This window comes from Mauremys reevesii, linkage group 3 (assembly GCF_016161935.1).
Source record: "Mauremys reevesii isolate NIE-2019 linkage group 3, ASM1616193v1, whole genome shotgun sequence".
NCBI lineage: Eukaryota > Metazoa > Chordata > Testudines > Geoemydidae > Mauremys > Mauremys reevesii.
The window spans coordinates 30,332,887-30,351,443 of NC_052625.1; the positions used below are offsets into that span (position 1 = coordinate 30,332,887).

Below are 18,557 nucleotides of genomic sequence, written 5' to 3' on the forward strand. Positions count from 1 at the left end.
ATGTGCATACACTATATATTTATGTTATAAATAAGTTTATATAGTGTATACACATACTTGGAATTTCATTCCATCCTCCAAGGATTATCTACCAAAATACAAAATGACCCCAATATAGACATGCATTTTACTAATGAATTGGAGCCTACAAGGTTTTGTTGTTGTTGTTGTTGCTGTTTTTGTTCAGTTAGACGTGGCTATGAGACAGAAAATGCCACCAAAAAATGTATGAGGGTTATTTTGAGAATGAGTCTATTGCCCACTTATTTGAGGGGGGAAAATAGATAAAAAGTTTCTTTAAACTAATGAGCTGTGATTCAGCTACAGAAATACAAGCCCCATGGACAATTATCAGTGTGTAATAGTGACTAATATAAAACTGTAAGGACAGAAAATTGTACAAGAGAAATACGTGCATGATACCTGAAGTCTTTTGAAATATCTGACTATAATACTGTCTCATTTAAACAGCCTCTTGCCCCCACTACTTTCTAGATATGCCCCTGCTCAAGTGTGGCAGGAATATCCCTATGTGTGTAAATAAAAAGCTATTTTAAATGCCAACTAAACATCCAATGTCACACTATTCAGATTTCAAAGCATCACACATTTAGCTGTAGCAGAAACAGTCAGTTATTCTTGTATCCATTGTACTGTTACCTGACGCAGATTCCTGGTTACTTTCACATCATGCCAGGCATTGTCATTAAATTTTCCATTCACAGGTTCCACCAGTGCTTCAAAGGCCCCTGAGCCCAAATTAATGACCAACGAGACAGCTCCATTTTTCAGTGCAAGATTGACATAATCAGCTGATTTTCCTGTATGAAGCATCAGTCCGTTCCTCTGAAGAGTTTTAAATGACAGAGTTATTTCATCACTGCTGCTCTGTATGGGGTTCTGGGACAAATCATAGCAGAAATATTCCGATCCCTTGAATGTTGCAATATATTCTTCTTTTCCTGACAAATAAAAGGAAAAAAAAGATTTAAAATCTCTGGAACTTAAAAATAAAATTCATGAAAAGCAGCCTTTTTTGTAGTTAACTTTAGTGTCATCACCAATAAATATTATGTCACACAGAGTACTGTGTGTTTACAATACTTAAAATCCATTAAGAAGCCAACAGAAACAGACCAATCAGCATTACATTCAAATTAAATTACTTTTCTAAGGTCGTCTCTACACAAGGATACTCTAGAAAGTTAAAGTGAATCAGTTAAAAGTGTGAAGTCAATTCACATAAATTAAAGCACATTAAACCCTCTTGTGTATGCTTTAATTCAGAAGGGAAGTGGCCTTAGTTCACTCTGACTTAATCCTCCCAAGAGGATTCACCTTAACTTTTCTGAATGCCTCTTTGCAGACAAGCCCTAAGTATGACTGAAGGAACTTTCAGTGGCCATGTCTATACTGGGAAAATAGTATCAGGTTAGAATACATTAACAAACCATTTGACTAATAATTTTGAACACAACTGAGCACGTAGCGTACAAAGAGACAAGCCATGTTCAGAAACACCTTAGCTTGGTTAAATGCTAAGATCCTCCCCACAACCAGGTACCAAGCTTTTAAACATGACTTTCCCTGTTCACACTAAAGGCAAAATTGTGTTTAACATCATGCTAGTGAAGATATGTTAGGGAACAAGTTTTCTAGAATGCATTTTCCCAGTGTAGACAGTATCTTGAAGAAAAAATATCTTGCACCTCTAAGGGTACTATTCATTCACTCTACTAGAAACTATGATGGGATCTTGGCCTTGTTAAAATCAATGGGACTTGTGACATGGACTTAATCAGAGCCAGAATTTCATGCTATGATTCTCTACTCCTTTTCCCCTTGTAAAGTCATTTACACCTGTTCAAAGTTAGTTCAAAGCAGGTGTAAAACACCTCATTGTCTAAACGAGAGCAGAATTCTAATAAGGTAACGTTTTACATCCACTTTGTACCAGCTGCAATGCAGTGGAAAAACAGGTTCAAAAGGTTTAACATTGTTTGCCATATCAAGCCAGCCCCTTTTACTTCAATGACAAATTGTCATTTGTACTCCAAAATTCCTTCAGAGAAGACCCTAACATATCTCAAAGGCTAGGTGTATGATACAAAGGAGGAAAGTAGAATTTCCCTCTCAGGAGAAAAATCTCACTTAAAAAAAAAACCTGCTCAGAATTGGACACCATACTTTCTAAAGGAAAAAGTCTGCAGTAATCAAAGGAAATGCTTTCACTGCTATAGAGCTATCGTAACAGATGGTTTGGCTACTTCTTACAAAACCAGGAAAGGCCAATCGAATCATAGGGGGTAATACAATGCAAATTAAAATTCTCACCACCATCTTCCACTTTGCCATTACATAAACACTGTTGATGATATGATCATCATTTACTATTATTTGGGGGAGGGGAGTGGCTCTCAAGAGAGGTCTCACAGAGGCTGCACACCAGCTATTCACTTTGATGGCCTATCAGCTTCAAGTATCAGAGGGGTAGCCGTGTTAGTCTGGATCTGTAAAAGCAGCAAAGAGTCCTGTGGCACCTTATAGACTAACAGACGTTTTGGAGCATGAGCTTTCGTGGGTGAATACTCACTTCGTCGGATGCAGTGGGTATTCACAGACGAAAGCTCATGCTCCAAAACGTCTGTTAGTCTATAAGGTGCCACAGGACTCTTTGCTGCTTTTATCAGCTTCAAAACAATAACATTTGCACCTATATAGAACCATCTATCCAGAGTTCTCAAATAACTTTATTAAGGTTAATTAACTTAGCTTCACAAGACCTCTGTGGGGCAAGTATCACCTGCTTTTGTAGATATCACCTGTAACACAGAGTGATTAAAGGCCAAACAAAGGAAATTAAGCCTAAATTTTAGGCACCTCAAAAATTGCTGGAATTGATAAAACCTGAGTTAGACATCTTGGCTCTCTATACAATAAATAGGGAGAGGCAGGTACCTCCAAATGGGATTCACAAAAGCCAGCACACTAGGAAGATCCTGCCTGTGGTAACCACTGGGAGATGTTGAGGGGAAGGCCTAAGCCATGCCCTTCTTAGAGTATGTCTGTACTGAGCTCAAGCCTAACCCTCCCTTGCATCTATACTCCAATTACGCTAATCCAGGGCTCAGACCAACGGTCCCAAGTCCCTGCAGGGTTGGAGGGTCCAAGTTCAAATTAAAACAGGACCGAGGGTCTGAGCCCTATTGCTTTCCAGTGTAGATGCAACCACATTTGTGTCTGGTCATGGAAGTCAGCCAGAAATATCCCAGAATTCTGTGGGACAACTTCCCTGATCCTCTCTATCCCAACAATCTGCAGTCCACTCTATTGAAAATGGAAGTCACTCCCCTTTGCGAACAGCATCAGCTCAGGGCAGTGTTGTTAATCCATACTCTTCTGATCACTGATCTGCAACCACATTATCAGAGAGCCTTCTGGGTTTGCAATGGAGAGTGAACCAGTCAAGACTTTTGCAAAGCGAGCTGATTCCTGGTAACACATAGGGCGGGCAGTAAAGTTTTCCCACAGTGCACCATGGTGCTAGGGCTAGAGTGGCCACATTTCAGGGGGGATTCTCAGCTGCAAACCCTTTTTTGGAGTTAGGTGCCTACATAATTTTTGCTGCCACTGCAGCAGGATGACCCACATCATTTTTAGGCCACTGACTACGGTCCTCAACTAGGATATGGGAGACCTCCAGTTCACATCCTCCTCCACCTGAGGGTGAGAAGAGATATGAACAGGGATCTGCCACATCTCAGCTGAATGCTCTAGCTACTGAGCTATGGGATATTCTGTTGAAGCTATTTCAATGTGGATAAATAATTAAAATTTTGGAGTAGGGGGAGTGGATCATGAGTCTCCCTACATTCAGATGACTGCCTGAACCACCAGGCTTTAGAGCAGGTGGGTGGCAACCTTCGTCCAGGAATAGCAAACAGCGGTCACTGGGAGCTGCACCTGCGAATGGTCAACATAAACAAAATATCTCGCAGCCTGCCAGCAGATTACCCCAATAGGCTGCGTGCCAAAGGTTGATGATCCCTGCTATAGAGTTATCCTCATGTCTGCTCTCGTAGACTCATAGAAGATTAGGGTTGGAAGAGACCTCAGAAGGTCATCTAGTCCAACCCCCTGCTCAAAGGAGGACCAACACCAACTAAATCCTCCCAGCCAGGGCTTTGTCAAGCCAGACTTTAAAATCCTCTAAGGATGGAGATTCTACCACCTCCCTAGGTAACCCATTCCAGTGCTTCATCAACCTCCTGGTGAAATAGTGTTTTCTAATATCCAACCCTAGACCTCCCACACTGCAACTTGAGACCATTGCTGCATGTTCTGTCATCTGCCACCACTGAGAGCAGCCATGCTCCATCCTCTTCAGGTAGTTGAAGGCTGCTATCAAATCCCCCCTCCCTCTTCTCTTCTGCAGACTAAATAAGCCCTGTTCCCTCAGCCTCTCCTTGTAAGTCATGTGCCCCAGCCCCCTGATCATTTATGCTGCCTTCCGCTGGACTCTCTCCAATTTGTCCACATCCTTTCTGTAGTGGGGGCCCCAAAATTGAACACAATACTCCAAATGTGGCCTCACCAGTGCCAAATAGAGGAGAATAATCACTTCCTTCTAATCTGCTGGCAATGCTCTTACTAATGCAGTCCAATATGTCGTTAGCCTTCTTTGCAACAAGGGCACACTGTTGACTCATATCCAGCTTCTCATCCACTGTAATCCCCAGATCCTTTTCTGAATAACTGCCACTTAGCCAATCGGTCCCCAGCCTGTAGCGGTGCATGGGATTCTTCTATCCTAAGTGCAGGACTCTGCACTTGTCCTTGTTGAAACTCATCAGATTTCTTTTGGCCCAATCCTCCAATTTGTCTAAGTCACTTTGGACCCTATCCCTACCCTCTAGCATATTTACCACTTCCCCCAGCTTTGTGTCATCTCTGAATTTGCTGAGGGTGCAAATGCAATCCATCCCATCATCCTGATCATTAATAAAGATATTGAACAAAGCTGGCCCCAGGACCAACCCCTGGGTTACTCCACTTGATACCGGCTGCCAACTAGACATTGAGCATTGACATTGATCACTGTTGGGCCCGACAATCTAGCCTGCTTTCCATCCAAGCCATACTTTTTCAACTTGCTAGCAAGAATACTGTGGGAGACTGTATCAAAAGTTTTGCTAAAGTCAAGATATATCACATCCACTGCTTTCCCCATATCCACAGAGCCATAGAAGGCAGTCAGGCATGGCTTGCCCATGGTGAATCCATGTTGACTGTTCCTGATCACCTTCCTCTCCTCCAAGTGCTCTCCCTCCCTTCTCCCAACCTCTGGCTCAATGACTCTTTCATTATTTATTCACACCAGAACAGCTTCAACAGAGAGACTAAGGGAGCCCCACATCAGAATATCCTATACCCTTGTGGCTAGGTCACTCCCCTGACTCCCAGTTCCCACCTTCTGTCCAGAGGAGAGGTGGCAGATCTCTGGTCAAATCCCTTTTTCCCCTCAGGTGGAGGGGGGAATTGATCTGACAGTCTTCCACATCCCTGCTGAATATGCTAATGTTATAAACAGACAGTCCAGGGTTAATTCCTCTTTTACCTGTAAAGGGTTAAGAAGTTCACATAGCCTAGTTGACACCTGACCAGAGGAACCAATGGAGGGACAAGATGTTTTCAAAGAGGGAGGAGGGAAATCAGTCTTTGTCTGTTCAATAAGTTTGTGCTGGAGGGAAGGATCCAGGAATCAGCCATCTAACATTTCTTAAAAGTAGTATTTAGAGAAGGAATGTATTAGATTATTTTTTATTTTCTTTTGTGACTTCGTTTTGCATAAGAGGGAGAATCAAACTAGGTTTCTTTTGTGTAACTTTAAGTTTTGTCCAGAGGGACATCCTCTGTGTTTTGAATCTGTTGTCTGTGAGAGTAACTTGCATGCTAATCTCACAGTGGTATTCCTTTCACCCTTTTTCTTTAATTAAAAGTCTTCTTTTAAAGAACCTGATTGATTTTTCCTTGTTTTAAGATCCAAGGGTTTTTTGGATCTGGGCTCACCAGGAATTGGTGGGAAGTGAATCAGTCTCAATCCTGCTAAGAAAAGGGGGATAAAGACTGGGAAATATTTGGGGGGAAGACAGAGTTTCCGAATGACTCTCCCATAAACATTTGTTTAAACTATTTGGTGGTGGCAGCTACTAGATCTAAGCTGGTAAATAAGCTTAGGGGTTATCTCATGCAGGTCCCCACATCTGTACCCTAAAGTTCAGAGTGGGGGTGACACCTTGACAGCTAATATTATACTGGGATAAAAATTATGAGGGAGATCCTCATACAGCTCACCTCCCTTGGTGGGAGGGGCATTTTATGTGATTTCACCTATTGGGCCTGATCCAGTAAGTGAGCATGGAGCACACTTACTGGATCGGAGCCCACAGACAAGTTAGGTGGAGGAATGCCAAGCTTTCCCCCATTTTACATCTCTCTGATGCTTAAGCATCATGCTGCCCGGTGTGGGGCTTCACTGTACACACATACAGGTAGAAGTGTGGGAATTTACACTGCAAAAATGTAGGCACCAACTGAGTTTATGCTCCTATGGTGTTCAGAAGTTGCTGGATGGCCTGTGTGAATCCCAATGGGGCCTGATTCTTGGATTTAGGCACTGGGAGTGGCAGTTAGGCATCTAAGTCCCTTTGTAAATCTAGCTCTTAGTCTCTCTGTGCATCAGTTCCCCATCTGTACTACTTGTCTACCAAACATTGGTGTCAAGAGGATAACTACATTCCAGATTGTGAGGTGCTCAGATACTACAGTAATAGCAACTATAAAAGATAGTATCAGAGGGGTAGCCGTGTTAGTCTGGATCTGTAAAAGCAGCAAAGAGTCCTGTGGCACCTTATAGATTAACAGACGTTTTGGAGCATGAGCTTGAAGTGGGATGCATGTCATGCATCCGACGAAGTGGGTATTCACCCACAAAAGCTCATGCTCCAAAACGTTTGTTAGTCTATAAGGTGCCACAGGACACTTTACTGCTTTTATAAAAGATAGGTAGGTTTGCCTCATTTCCTATCCCAGTGTGGGTGATACAGTCCCACTGTCTCACTGTATAGATCAAGGAAGAAGCAAAGTTTTGTTATGTATTGGTCATTGTCTGCAGAAATAAGGAGGTGAACTAAATCCCATGTGATGATGGACAAGTCCTACAAGGACATGAGTATCCATCTGAAGTTCATGCATATTTCTGGTTATTATGCACACAGCAGAATCCTCTTCAATGCTAATTTTGCCTTCATGCAGTGCCTCTCTCAAACATGGAGTCAGATCTACATAGTATGAACTTCAAAACTGGGCATAATTTCATTTCAGACATACTATTTGATTGCATTTGTCACTCTGGTTGCTTCCTATGCCAGGATTCACTGGCCTAGGAGGGCAGGAGAAATGCATCATGAAATGGGTGGTTTTGGTAACAAAAAAAATGAGCTGAGCTATAAAGTCCAGAGCTAATACATCCATAGAGGAAGCCCAAATCATGGGCAGGGGCTGATGGTCAGGACGAATGGGAACGATCACCTGACAAGGAGGGCCTTATCACAACTGGACCTGCCATCATCTCTATGGATGCAGACTATGTGCCGAGAACATCAGCCTGAGAGAACTGGGGCCAGCAACGTTATTGTTTCTCTTCAGATTCCAGGGAATCTTATGGATACAATCGCATGGATACAATCAGGGCAGATTTTACAAAGACTACCTGTCTCTTATGTATACATCTGTTTACATGTTTCATAAAGTTGTGCTTATAGTGCTCAGACTGGGAGATAAATTGATCCCATGCACAGAAGTGGATATAAGATGAACATATTCTTTTACTATATATTTTACATAATTATCAGAAGTTTCCATTTATTACTGTACATTACTAAGTTTCTACATCATTCACCTTTTCCATTAATTTTATTTATTTACTTGTATTGAAACATTCACCTAGGTGGATTTCACCTATGACAAAATATTTTTAAGTCCAAACAGCTACTAACATCTGAACACATTGAGCTTTACGGGTCTAATATCTAGCACAGCACAGTCTTGTTGTTCAACTAGTAGGAGTTGCAGTTGTATAACTGAAGGGAAATTTGAGCTCAAAAGTGAGGTTGAAAGAGAGGCTGTGCTAGATAAAAAAGGTAATAATTGGAGATATACCAATCTCCTAGAACTGGAAGGGACCTAGAAAGGTCATTGAGTTCAGCCCCCTGCCTTCACTAGCAGGACCAATTTTTGCCCCAGATCCCTAAGCGGCCCCCCTCAAGGATTGAACTCAGAACCCTGGGTTTAGCAGACTAATGCTCAAACCACTGAGCTATCCCTCCCCTCCTAGATGTTAGACCTTACAATGAAAATGTTGTTTATAGAAAATAAATACTAAACCAAAGTGGGGAAAATGAACAAAAATTATGCAATATTAAAATTACAGTATATAATAAAGGCTCTGCAGAAAGAGGGAGAAAAAATATGAACCTTAACACAGCCTTGAAACTTCCAAATAGCAACAGGGGCATGAGGGAGATGCTTTCTGACAGACACTCCTCTCTTTGACAAGATGACAGATCTGTTAGCTGGGGACCAACATTTCAAAGGAGTGAAGTATCTACTTTCCTTTCTTAAATATCTACAAAAAAAGGCTTATTAAATTGTCTGCTGTGCCTCAAAGAGCAACCACCTCAGGAGTATAACTAAACCAAACACTTAGTGAGAGGCATAAGGGAACTATGATGGGTTTTACGTTGCTGTATATAAATGTATTTAATTGTAAAAAACAAACAACAACAAAAACAGGGGTTTACACCCATCGTGTGACTATTGGCACACTGACTTGGATTGAGTTACTACTTGTAAGCAGGGCAATGGTCCCGCTATTGTGGGGAACTTTCCTGGCTTATGCACTGTCCTGGTGAAATGGGCTAGGGAAAGGATCTGAGTCCTTGCTCCCACTTCCCCAGGAGCTTGCCTGACCTCAAGGGTTCCCCTTCCACTCTCCTGTGTGGCAGAGTCCTCATAACCCCAACAAGGCTGGGCCCAGGATTCCTGGGGGGGCTTGACCCCCAACCTTGTCATGGCCACTTAAGGCAGGATCTAAGGTGTCCCCACTCTGCGGTGTTCTCTCTGCACTCGATGCTTCCCTGACCCAATGGTCGTTACATACAGTTCAAAGGAAATACAATCTATTAAACAGCAATCAAATTTAAAAATAAGGAAAAAATGGGAAAGGTTAAACGAAAACACATAACCCTGCTCTGCAGCATGGGGACATCACAACCAATGTCTCTGGAATGTAGGGGAAGTTCAGGCTGTTCCTCACAAGTCCCAGGCCTCCTTCTCAGGCTCTGGCAGTGCTGCATGGATGCTGCAGGTCAGACACTTGCTCTGGGGCTCGCCACACGCCCTCAGGCTCTAGGACCCTCCTTCCCAGTGTCGCCCCCACTCCATTGGGATTACGATCCCCCTCCAAGTCTGGCCTGAAAGTCGTCTTGGCTGGGGGTGTCTCCCTGCACTGCGCCTGCTGCCCAGGGTCCCCCCTCACTCTCCCCAGCTGCTCACTGCACCTGTCTCCGGACTGCTCCAGCTCCACTCTGCCTCAGCTCCACTCTGTCTCAGCACTGGTGCTGCTCTGCCTCCAGCTCCCTGGACTGCTTCTCTGGCCCCTGTGGCTCTGATTGCTGCAGCTCTCCTCCCAGCACAGGTCTGTGGGCTGCTTCTGTAACTCTGCTCCCCAGCTCAGCTTGGGCCCCTGCTTTCCCCTTAGCTTGGCCCCACTCTATCTGACCCAGGCAATTTCAGCTCACACGGTGGATGGGACCCCCAGTCTCCTGACTCCCTGATTAGCCTGCCTGACCTGTCAATCAGTCTGACCAGGAGCACTGTCCTCTCCCTATTGTTCCTGGGGATTGTCTGTCTTAGGGTCCTGATTTCCCATCGACCCCTCCCCTTTCTTTTTAGTATTGGTAGCTAGCCAACTAAAACATGCCAGCCACGGAGTTTTAGTAAGGGTCAACGATCCTTTACATACTGATTTACACTAGTCTGAAATCTTAATCAGGCCCACAGGTTCTGCTTCACTGGTTTCATTTGCATTTCACTGTTTTACCAGTTAAGGGCTGGCTGAAAGAGTATTGGAAGGTTAGCAAACAGAGGAGTGGGAAGGTAACTGGAAACTCAGGCCTGGTCTACATTACGACTTTAGGTCGAATTTAGCAGCGTTACCTCGATTTAACCCTGGACCCGTCCACACAATTAAGCCCTTTCTTTCGACTTAAAGGGCTCTTTAAATTGATTTCTTTACTCCACCTCCGACGAGGAGATTAGTGCTGAAATCGGCCTTGCTGGGTCGAATTTGGGATAGTGTGGACGCAATTCGACGGTATTGGCCTCTGGGAGCTATCCCAGAGTGCTCCATTGTGACCACTCTGGACAGCGCTCTCAACTCAGATGCACTGGCCAGGTAGACAGGAAAAGGCCCGCGAACTTTTGAATTTCATTTCCTGTTTGGCCAGCGTGTTTGCAGAGCTCATCAGAATGATGTGCACATTGCCGGGGCACATTGCCCAGCCCATACTTTGTGAGAAGTCTATGACCATGTCCCTCTCATCACTGAGCTGCTGTCGCCTCCTCGCCTGGTTTTGCGCAAAACAATTGTCTGCCATTGCTCTGATGGAGGGAGGGGCGACTGATGACATGGCTTACAGGGAATTAAGATCAACAAAAGGTGTGGCTTTGCATCAAGGAGAAACACAAACAACTGTCACACAGAATGGCTCCCTCAAGGATTGAACTCAAAACCCTGGGTTTAGCAGGCCGTTGATTTCACAAAACAAATCGGATCAATTTCTTGTTTTGATCCATCTATCTTTTACATCTTAGGCTGGCAGCAGACGGTGCAGTACAACTGCAAGCCATTGTCATCTCCTGGGTGCTCGGCAGAAGACGATGCAGTATGACTGCTAGCCATCATCATCTCCTGGGTGCTCGGCAGAAGATGGGAATGACCTGGCTGAGTCACTCCCATGTCTGCCCAGGCGCCCCTGACCGATCTCACCGAGGTTGGCTAAAAGAGCACCCAGGAATATGACGACGATGGCTACCAATCGTAATGCACCGTCTGCTGCCAAAAGGCAATGAGCTGCTACTGTGTAGCAATGCAGTCCCACATCTGCCAGCACCCAGGAGACGTATGGTGACAGTGAGCTGAGCGGGCTCCATGCTTGCCGTGGTATGGCATCTGCTCAAGTAACCCAGGAAAAGAGGCGTGAAACGATTGCCTGTCATTGATTTCACGGAGGGAGGGGGGGGGCCTGACGACATGTACCCAGAACCATCCGCAACACTGTTTTTGCCCCATCAGGCATTGGGATCTCAACCCAGCAGATACGGCGGGAACTGTGGGATAGCTACTCACAGCTACCCACAGTGCAATGCTCCGGAAGTCGACGCTAGCCTCGGTACTCGGATGCAGTCACCAACTTAATGCACTTAGAGCATTTTGTGTGGGGACACACACAATCAACTGTATACAAAGATTTCTAAAAAAACGACTTCTATAAATTCAACCTAATTTCATAGTGTAGACATACCCTCAGATATCATATCATGTGGCTTTGGCAGTCTCACAGACTCTTTCCTGGAGTGAAATGAAACTTTTACTGCTATTCCAGTCCATCTTCAACTTCAGACATAGAAGTAACCCCTCTGATTCTTGCAACCCCCCTTTCACAGAAGCTATTACAGTTGTAGTGAGCACACAAATATGAATTTTGTGTTTAATATTTAAAAGACGGGGTTGGAAGTTTCAAAGTGGAGTATTTCTTCTCCATAGGGCAAAGCAGACTTTGCAGAGTCAACAACAGGGTCCTGGGTTTATAGTTATATTACACTTAGCTTTTATTAAACAAATGCTTACATGGAAAAAAACTACAACAAACATGCTCATGAACACTGTCCTTTTACTTAACAATTTCTGTTCAGTGAACCTACAGTGCAGTGGCTCTCAAACTTTTTTTACTAGTGACCCCTTTCACATAGCAAGTCTCTGAGTGCGACCCTCTCTTATAAATTAACTTTTTAAAATATATTTAACACTATTATAAATGCTGGAGGCAAAGAGGGGTTTGGGGTGGAGGTTGACAGCTTGCGACTCCCCCATGTTATAACCTCGCGACCCCCAAGGGGTCCCAACCCCCAGTTTGAGAACTCCTGCTACAGTGCATCTGCATCAAAGTGTAGCCATTGGACCATATTCTGGTTAGTGTCATAATCACACATATACAGTGCAAAAGCAGCCCACAAATCCATGCAAATGCAAGACAAAACTGCATGCCGACCACTTGCAGTTTAAGGGGTGTACATAAAAACGCACAGTCTGTTTTGTGATTCTTAAGAGAAGAATCCCTGAGGTCTTGGGAGATAGCAAATTATGGCCAGCAATTTATATTCTGTACTTCCAGTGCGGCTCCCACAAGTTTTCTACCAAGTGGCTGTGTGCAGAATTTGGCCTACTAAGTGACTTCTTTCTAAGGAATTCCACACATGGTGGCCAAAGCCAGGCAGAATCACAAAGAGGAAAGAAAAATGTGAATTCTTACTCAAATAAGTCTTTAGTAATCTCAAGAAGAAACATGTTTTACTCTTGACTGGCAAGAAATTTGTTTAGAACCCGTACAATATCAAAGACTACCATGTTATAGGTAGGGCTGTTGCTTAATCACAGTTAACTCATGCGATTAACTCTAAAAAAGTAACTGCAAATAAAAAAATTAATCACACTCTTAAACAATAGAAAGCCAACTGAAATATATTAAATAGTTTTTGGATGTTTTTCTACATTGTCAAATATATTGTGTTCTATTACAACCCAGATTACAAGTGTACAGCGCTCACTTTATATTACTATTTTTATTACAAATAATAAATATTGTAAAAATGATAAACAAAAAATAGTATTTTTCAATTCACCTCAGTACATGGAAGTGTAATTTACAAATGTAGATTTTCTTTTTTGTTACATAACTGCACTCAAAAACAAAACAATGTAAAACTTTAGCGCCTACAAGTCCACTGACTCCTACTTCTTTTTCAGCCAATTGCTAAGACAAACAAGTTTGTTTACATTTATGGGAGATACTGCTGACTGCTTCTTATTTACAATGTCACCTGAAAGTGAGAACAGGAGTTTGCATGGACTTTTGTAGCCGGCGTTGCAAGGTATTTACGTGCCAGAATTGCTAAACATTCATATGCCCCTTCATGCTTCACCCACCATTCCAGGGGACATGCTTTCATACTCATGAGACTCATTAAAAAATAATGAGTTAATTAAATTTGTGACTGAACTCCTTGGGGGAGAATTATATGTCCCCTGTTCTGTTTTACCTGCATTCTGCCACACATTTCATGTTATAGCAGTCTCAGATGATGACCCAGCACTGTTGTTTATTTTAAGAACACTTTCACTGCAGATTTGACAAAATGCAAAGAAGGTACCAATGTGAGATTTCTAAGGATAGATACAGCACTCGACCCAAGGTTTAAGAATCTGAAGTGCCTTCCAAAATCTGAGAGGGGCAAGGTGTGGAGAATGCTTTCAGATGTCTTAAAAGAGCAACACTCCGATGTGGAAACTATAGAAACCGAATCACCAAAAAAGAAAATCAACCTTCTGCTGGTGGCATCTGACTCAGATGATGAAAATGAACATGTGTCAGCTCTGCTTTGGATCATTATCAAGCAGAACCGTCATCAGCATAGACCCATGTCCCGTTTGAATGGTGATTGAAGCATAAAGGGACATATAAATCTTTAGCACATCTGGCACATAAATATCTTGCAATGATGGCTACAACAGTGCCATGAGAATGCCTGTTCTCACTTTCAGGTGACATTGTAAACAAAACGTGGGCAGCATTATCTCCTGCAAATTGTAACCAAACTTGTTTGTCTCAGCGATTGGCTAAAGTAGGACTGAGTGGACTTGTAGGCTCTGAAGTTTTACATTGTTTTATTTTTGAATGCAGTTATTTTTTGTACATAGTTCTACATTTGTAAGTTTAACTTCCATTATAAAGATATTACACTACAATACTTGTATTAGGTGAATTGAAATATACTATTTATTTTGCTTTTTACAGTGCAAATATTTGTAATGAAAAAATAAAGTGAGCACTGTGAGCAGTGTACTGTGTGTTGTAATTAAAATCAATTATATTTTATAATGTAGAAAACATCCAAAACATTTAAATAAATGGTATTCTATTATTGTTTAACAGTGCAATTCATTGCACAATTAATTGTGATTATTTTTTTTAATTGACAGGCCTAATTATAGGACATATATATGCACATCCATATGTTAATGCTACAGGGACCCACAGATTACTCTGATATTAAAAAGGACATTAAGTCATACTCAGTAATATCATATTTGTTTTCTAATTTATGGCTTGTTGTTGCCTACAAAACTGAGAAAACATTACAACTGCATGGCAGTAACTAAAGTGTTGCATTTTAGTGACTAAATGTAATTACCTGCATAAAAAAACAACATAATGTGAATATCAATAATTAAATGCAACATGTTTTCATTCTGAATACTCTCTTAATATATAAACCTACCATATAATCTCTCTCCTAGAAAGGGATACATATTGTGAATAATAAGGTCTGCATGAAACAGAAAAGTTACCTGATCCATTTATACCACAAAGGTCTCAGACAGTAAACATGTTTTATTAATTAACATTCTGTAGTGCAGAGAAGGGTACATTTCCTATTTGCTCACTTAAAACCTGATCCACTTCCTATTAAAGTCAGTAGGACTTTTACCACTGAATTCAATGGAAGCAGAATTGAGTCTTTTGGACTTGAGCCCACTGAAATCAGAGTTTTTCCATTGGTTTCAATGGGCTTTGATTCAGAACTTTAGGGCAGAGCACTGAGCTCCTCATACAAAGTGCTAATCCTCAACTCCTATTGAAAATGGTTTGGAAGGCTTCAACACCACACAGTATTGGGCCCTTCATTTCTTGAAGTTCTCCAAAAGCAACCCAAAACACAGCATTTTTCTTTCACCTCTAATCAGCAGCTGGTGAAAGAAAACAAACTGATTTTACAGCAACATGATAAGTAGCCTCTCTTTCTTCTCCCTCCGCAAAGGAAGCTTCATTTAGAGATACTCTAGTAATGCAAGATGGAAAAACATAAAACACAAAGGAAACATGTACATAAAAACACTAGTGCTATGAAATGAGTCCCATTCAACAGTCACATCTAGGCTGGGATATCCCTGCTAGTACAGAACTTCAAAAAACTACATTAGGGCAATCTAATTAACATGTAAATTGGACAGGAGTTGTTACTAAATAGCTCTTCATCTGTTAAATATGTAAATATTAGTCAATAGCTACGGTGCCAACAGACAGCATTCAGGAATACAGGTTTTGTAGACCAAACTAAAAAAAACACTTATTGCACACTGCAAATTGCTTCATCTGTACAGCTCTTTACTTCATCTTTTAAAAGAGTGTTTCTCTTTACTTCAGTGGGCACTGGCCTTTTCCATCTCTTGCTTATGTAAGAAGAGTCTGAATGAGCTTTCCCCTGACATCTAGTGGTGCGCTGTGGAAAAAGACTTCAGAAGCTGATCTCGTTTGCATGGACACATTCACCTTGCCTAGCTGCTCAGCATGATGGGATTGCTTGCCCAAATGATCACTTGTGGTTGGTGTTGGATCCCCAGTCTCTTTGTTATTGGGGTAGGCATAATAAAGGATTGTTATCCTTGTTGTGTGAACTGAGGGCAGCAGAACTGTACCTGGCATACCCCGATGGAGGGACTCGCCCTCAACTTAACGATACTCGCTAGGCAGGGGACATGGGTTCCAAAGACCAATGAGTTGAGAGGGGGGTGGGGATAGGTACTTGTATCTGGTTGTGTGGCCCTTGTTTAAGGGCCCCAGGCACCATTTGACCATTCTTATTTCCATAGTATAATAAAAGAGCTAATTCAGATTGAATTGAGAGTTTTGTTACATATTGCAGAGCTGAAATCACTGAAGAGACTGCCCAGTGTGCACTAGCAGTGAGGCTCCTGCACTAACAGCTTAAATCACTGAGAGCTGTGTTAAGCGGGGGGGGGGCCCTGAAGACATCTTGATGAGTGGCCAGCTGGGGAGCTGGTGGAGAGGTGTGGCAAGTGGCCAGCAGGGTAGCTGGCTGAGAGGCGTGGCAAGTGGCCAGCAGGGTAGCTGGCTGAGAGGTGTGGCAAGTGGCCAGCAGGGTGGCTGGTGGAAAGGGCCAGAGCAGAGCTCCACAGAGGCGCGACAATCAGCTGTTGGGGTGACAAGCGAGTGCCCAAGCAGTAGAACATGTAAGGTGTGAGGTGAACTTTGCTGATGAACCTCTCAACTCTGGGGCTGCACCGGCCAAGGACAGTAACTGTGAGTGGGGTACAGAGAAGGGACGGGCACATTAAAGGGACTTTTGGGTTGCTGGACTTAAGAACCTGAGGGGAAAAGGACACTGCCCAACTTACTTGGGGGGAAGCGGGCCTTTTGCTCATGGTTTGTGTTTATGAACCCTAGTTGCGGTGTTTTCCCAAATTAATGCTGAGTTACTTCCGTCCTTTTATTAAGTTTTGCTACACTCAGACTGTGCTTGCGAAAGGGGAAGTATTGCCTCTTAGAGGCACCCAGGGGGTGGTATGTAATCGTCCCAGGTCACTGGGTGGGGGCTCGAGCCGGTTTTGTGTTGTATTGTTGAAAAGGAACCCCTAAATACTGAACCCGGCCCTTGTTGCTGCTGGCTCCACCTGGCAGACACTTATGCCTGTCACATTGCTGTAAGCTTTTTGAAGAAATACTGTTTATTTTCGGTATAATCAGACTATGACCTGAAAGTGTCCTCAACCAAAATCTCCATCTGAAAAACGAAAAAGTATATCAGAAAGATGGCAGAACCTGGGAAAGGGAATATGAGTGTTCGAGATGATGCTACAGATTCAAGCTTCTCAAGTAACAGTCATTTTCTTGAGGAGTTTTTTTTTCTTGTCAGTGGACAAACAAAACATTGGATTTTATCATCGGTATTCAACTAGCTTAACAGATGATTTAAATATATTCCACAAAATAATTATTTGCAAATTTCTTCACTCAATGAGAAGAGATTATTCACAGATAATGCTTTTAATTATTTTACCATCTCTAATACAGAGCTGCAGCATAGGAATGCCGGGTATCTTTGTCAAAGACATTTCATTAGTAAATTTGGAAATAGCTCCTACTGAACAGGTCCATGATTCATTTCTGCAAGAAGCAAAATCTTTAACATTAAAGAATCCCATATTTCCTATATCAATCCTCAATATTGCACAGTTGAAACCTCCTGAAACAAAATAAGGTTTCCCTGGAGAAATTGTGGAAGAAAAGGAGAAAAAACAGTACTGTTGGGTTTTGGTGCAATAATTCCAACAAAATAACCTCAATTTTACTGAGTCCATAATCTCTAAAATAAAATATTTTTATAAAACTGAGGACAATCATGCTTCATTATTTATTATCATGAATATTTTATTGAACCTGAAATTGCTGCTAATGTAATTCTTAAGCTGTAAGTACACATTGTTAGAGCTATCCAAACCAGAGTTGCTCTGTCTTTCCAACAGGATAAGCACAGAAAAAGTCATTTATATGGTCTGCCTTACAAGGCATGGAGGGCACTAAGCACTTTATAAATTCTGGTGCTTAGGCCCTGATCCAAAGCTCACTGAAGTCAATGGAAATATTCCTATCCACTTCAATGGGCTTTGCATCAGGCTTTTAGATTGCAAGGGTACTGTGCTAAGCAATATGGGATGGACATGGAAGCTCAAAGAATTACTATGTGATTTACCATAGAGCCACGTGTTTATTAAAAACAAACATTGCATGGGTTTTGCAGGGCTTAGATAGTGTTGAGAAGGGCACTAAAAAAAAAGCCTGAGACATAAGTATATAAAATATGGATATAAAATAATAAATCAAAGGTATATAATCAAAGCAAATCTAATTCTTGAATATGCACTTAAGTTAAAAAAAATCAGACATTTGGGGGACCACTTGTTTGCCAGAAGGGAGTTTGACAGTTCTGTAGTTTATATAAACTAATCTATTTTGGTATAAATACAATTTAATAAAGTGGCATGAGATCTTTTTAATATCAAAGAACTGCCTATTTTCCATAGTCAAAGTATGTAGTTAACTCATGTTACAAAAAACATACATGATACAATCTTCAGAGCATTAAAATGTACTAAGTAAATGAATCTGCTCAGTCTTTAGTCATGCAAGTTCCCACTTTGTTGTTTTGTGCTGAATAAGTATTAGAGAGTTTTTAGGGTGCTTTAAAATTCTCAGGTTTAGAGGCTGTAACAGCTGATTTATGAATACAGTAACTCCTTGCTTAATGTTGTAGTTATGTTCTTGAAAAATGTGACTTTAAGCAAAATGATGTTAAGT

General features: G+C 42.0%; 1 protein-coding gene across 18 annotated transcripts in view; it reads right to left on the reverse strand.

The window, feature by feature from the left end:
• NRXN1 (neurexin 1) overlaps nt 1-18,557 on the reverse strand; it is a 1,269,767-nt gene that overhangs the window by 807,349 nt on the left and 443,861 nt on the right. For all 18 annotated transcript variants that reach the window (XM_039529862.1, XM_039529854.1, XM_039529856.1 and 15 more), the window contains one exon: nt 661-962. In XM_039529862.1, coding sequence (XP_039385796.1) covers nt 661-962 — 302 coding nt within the window. The remainder of the gene's footprint in view (nt 1-660; nt 963-18,557) is intronic.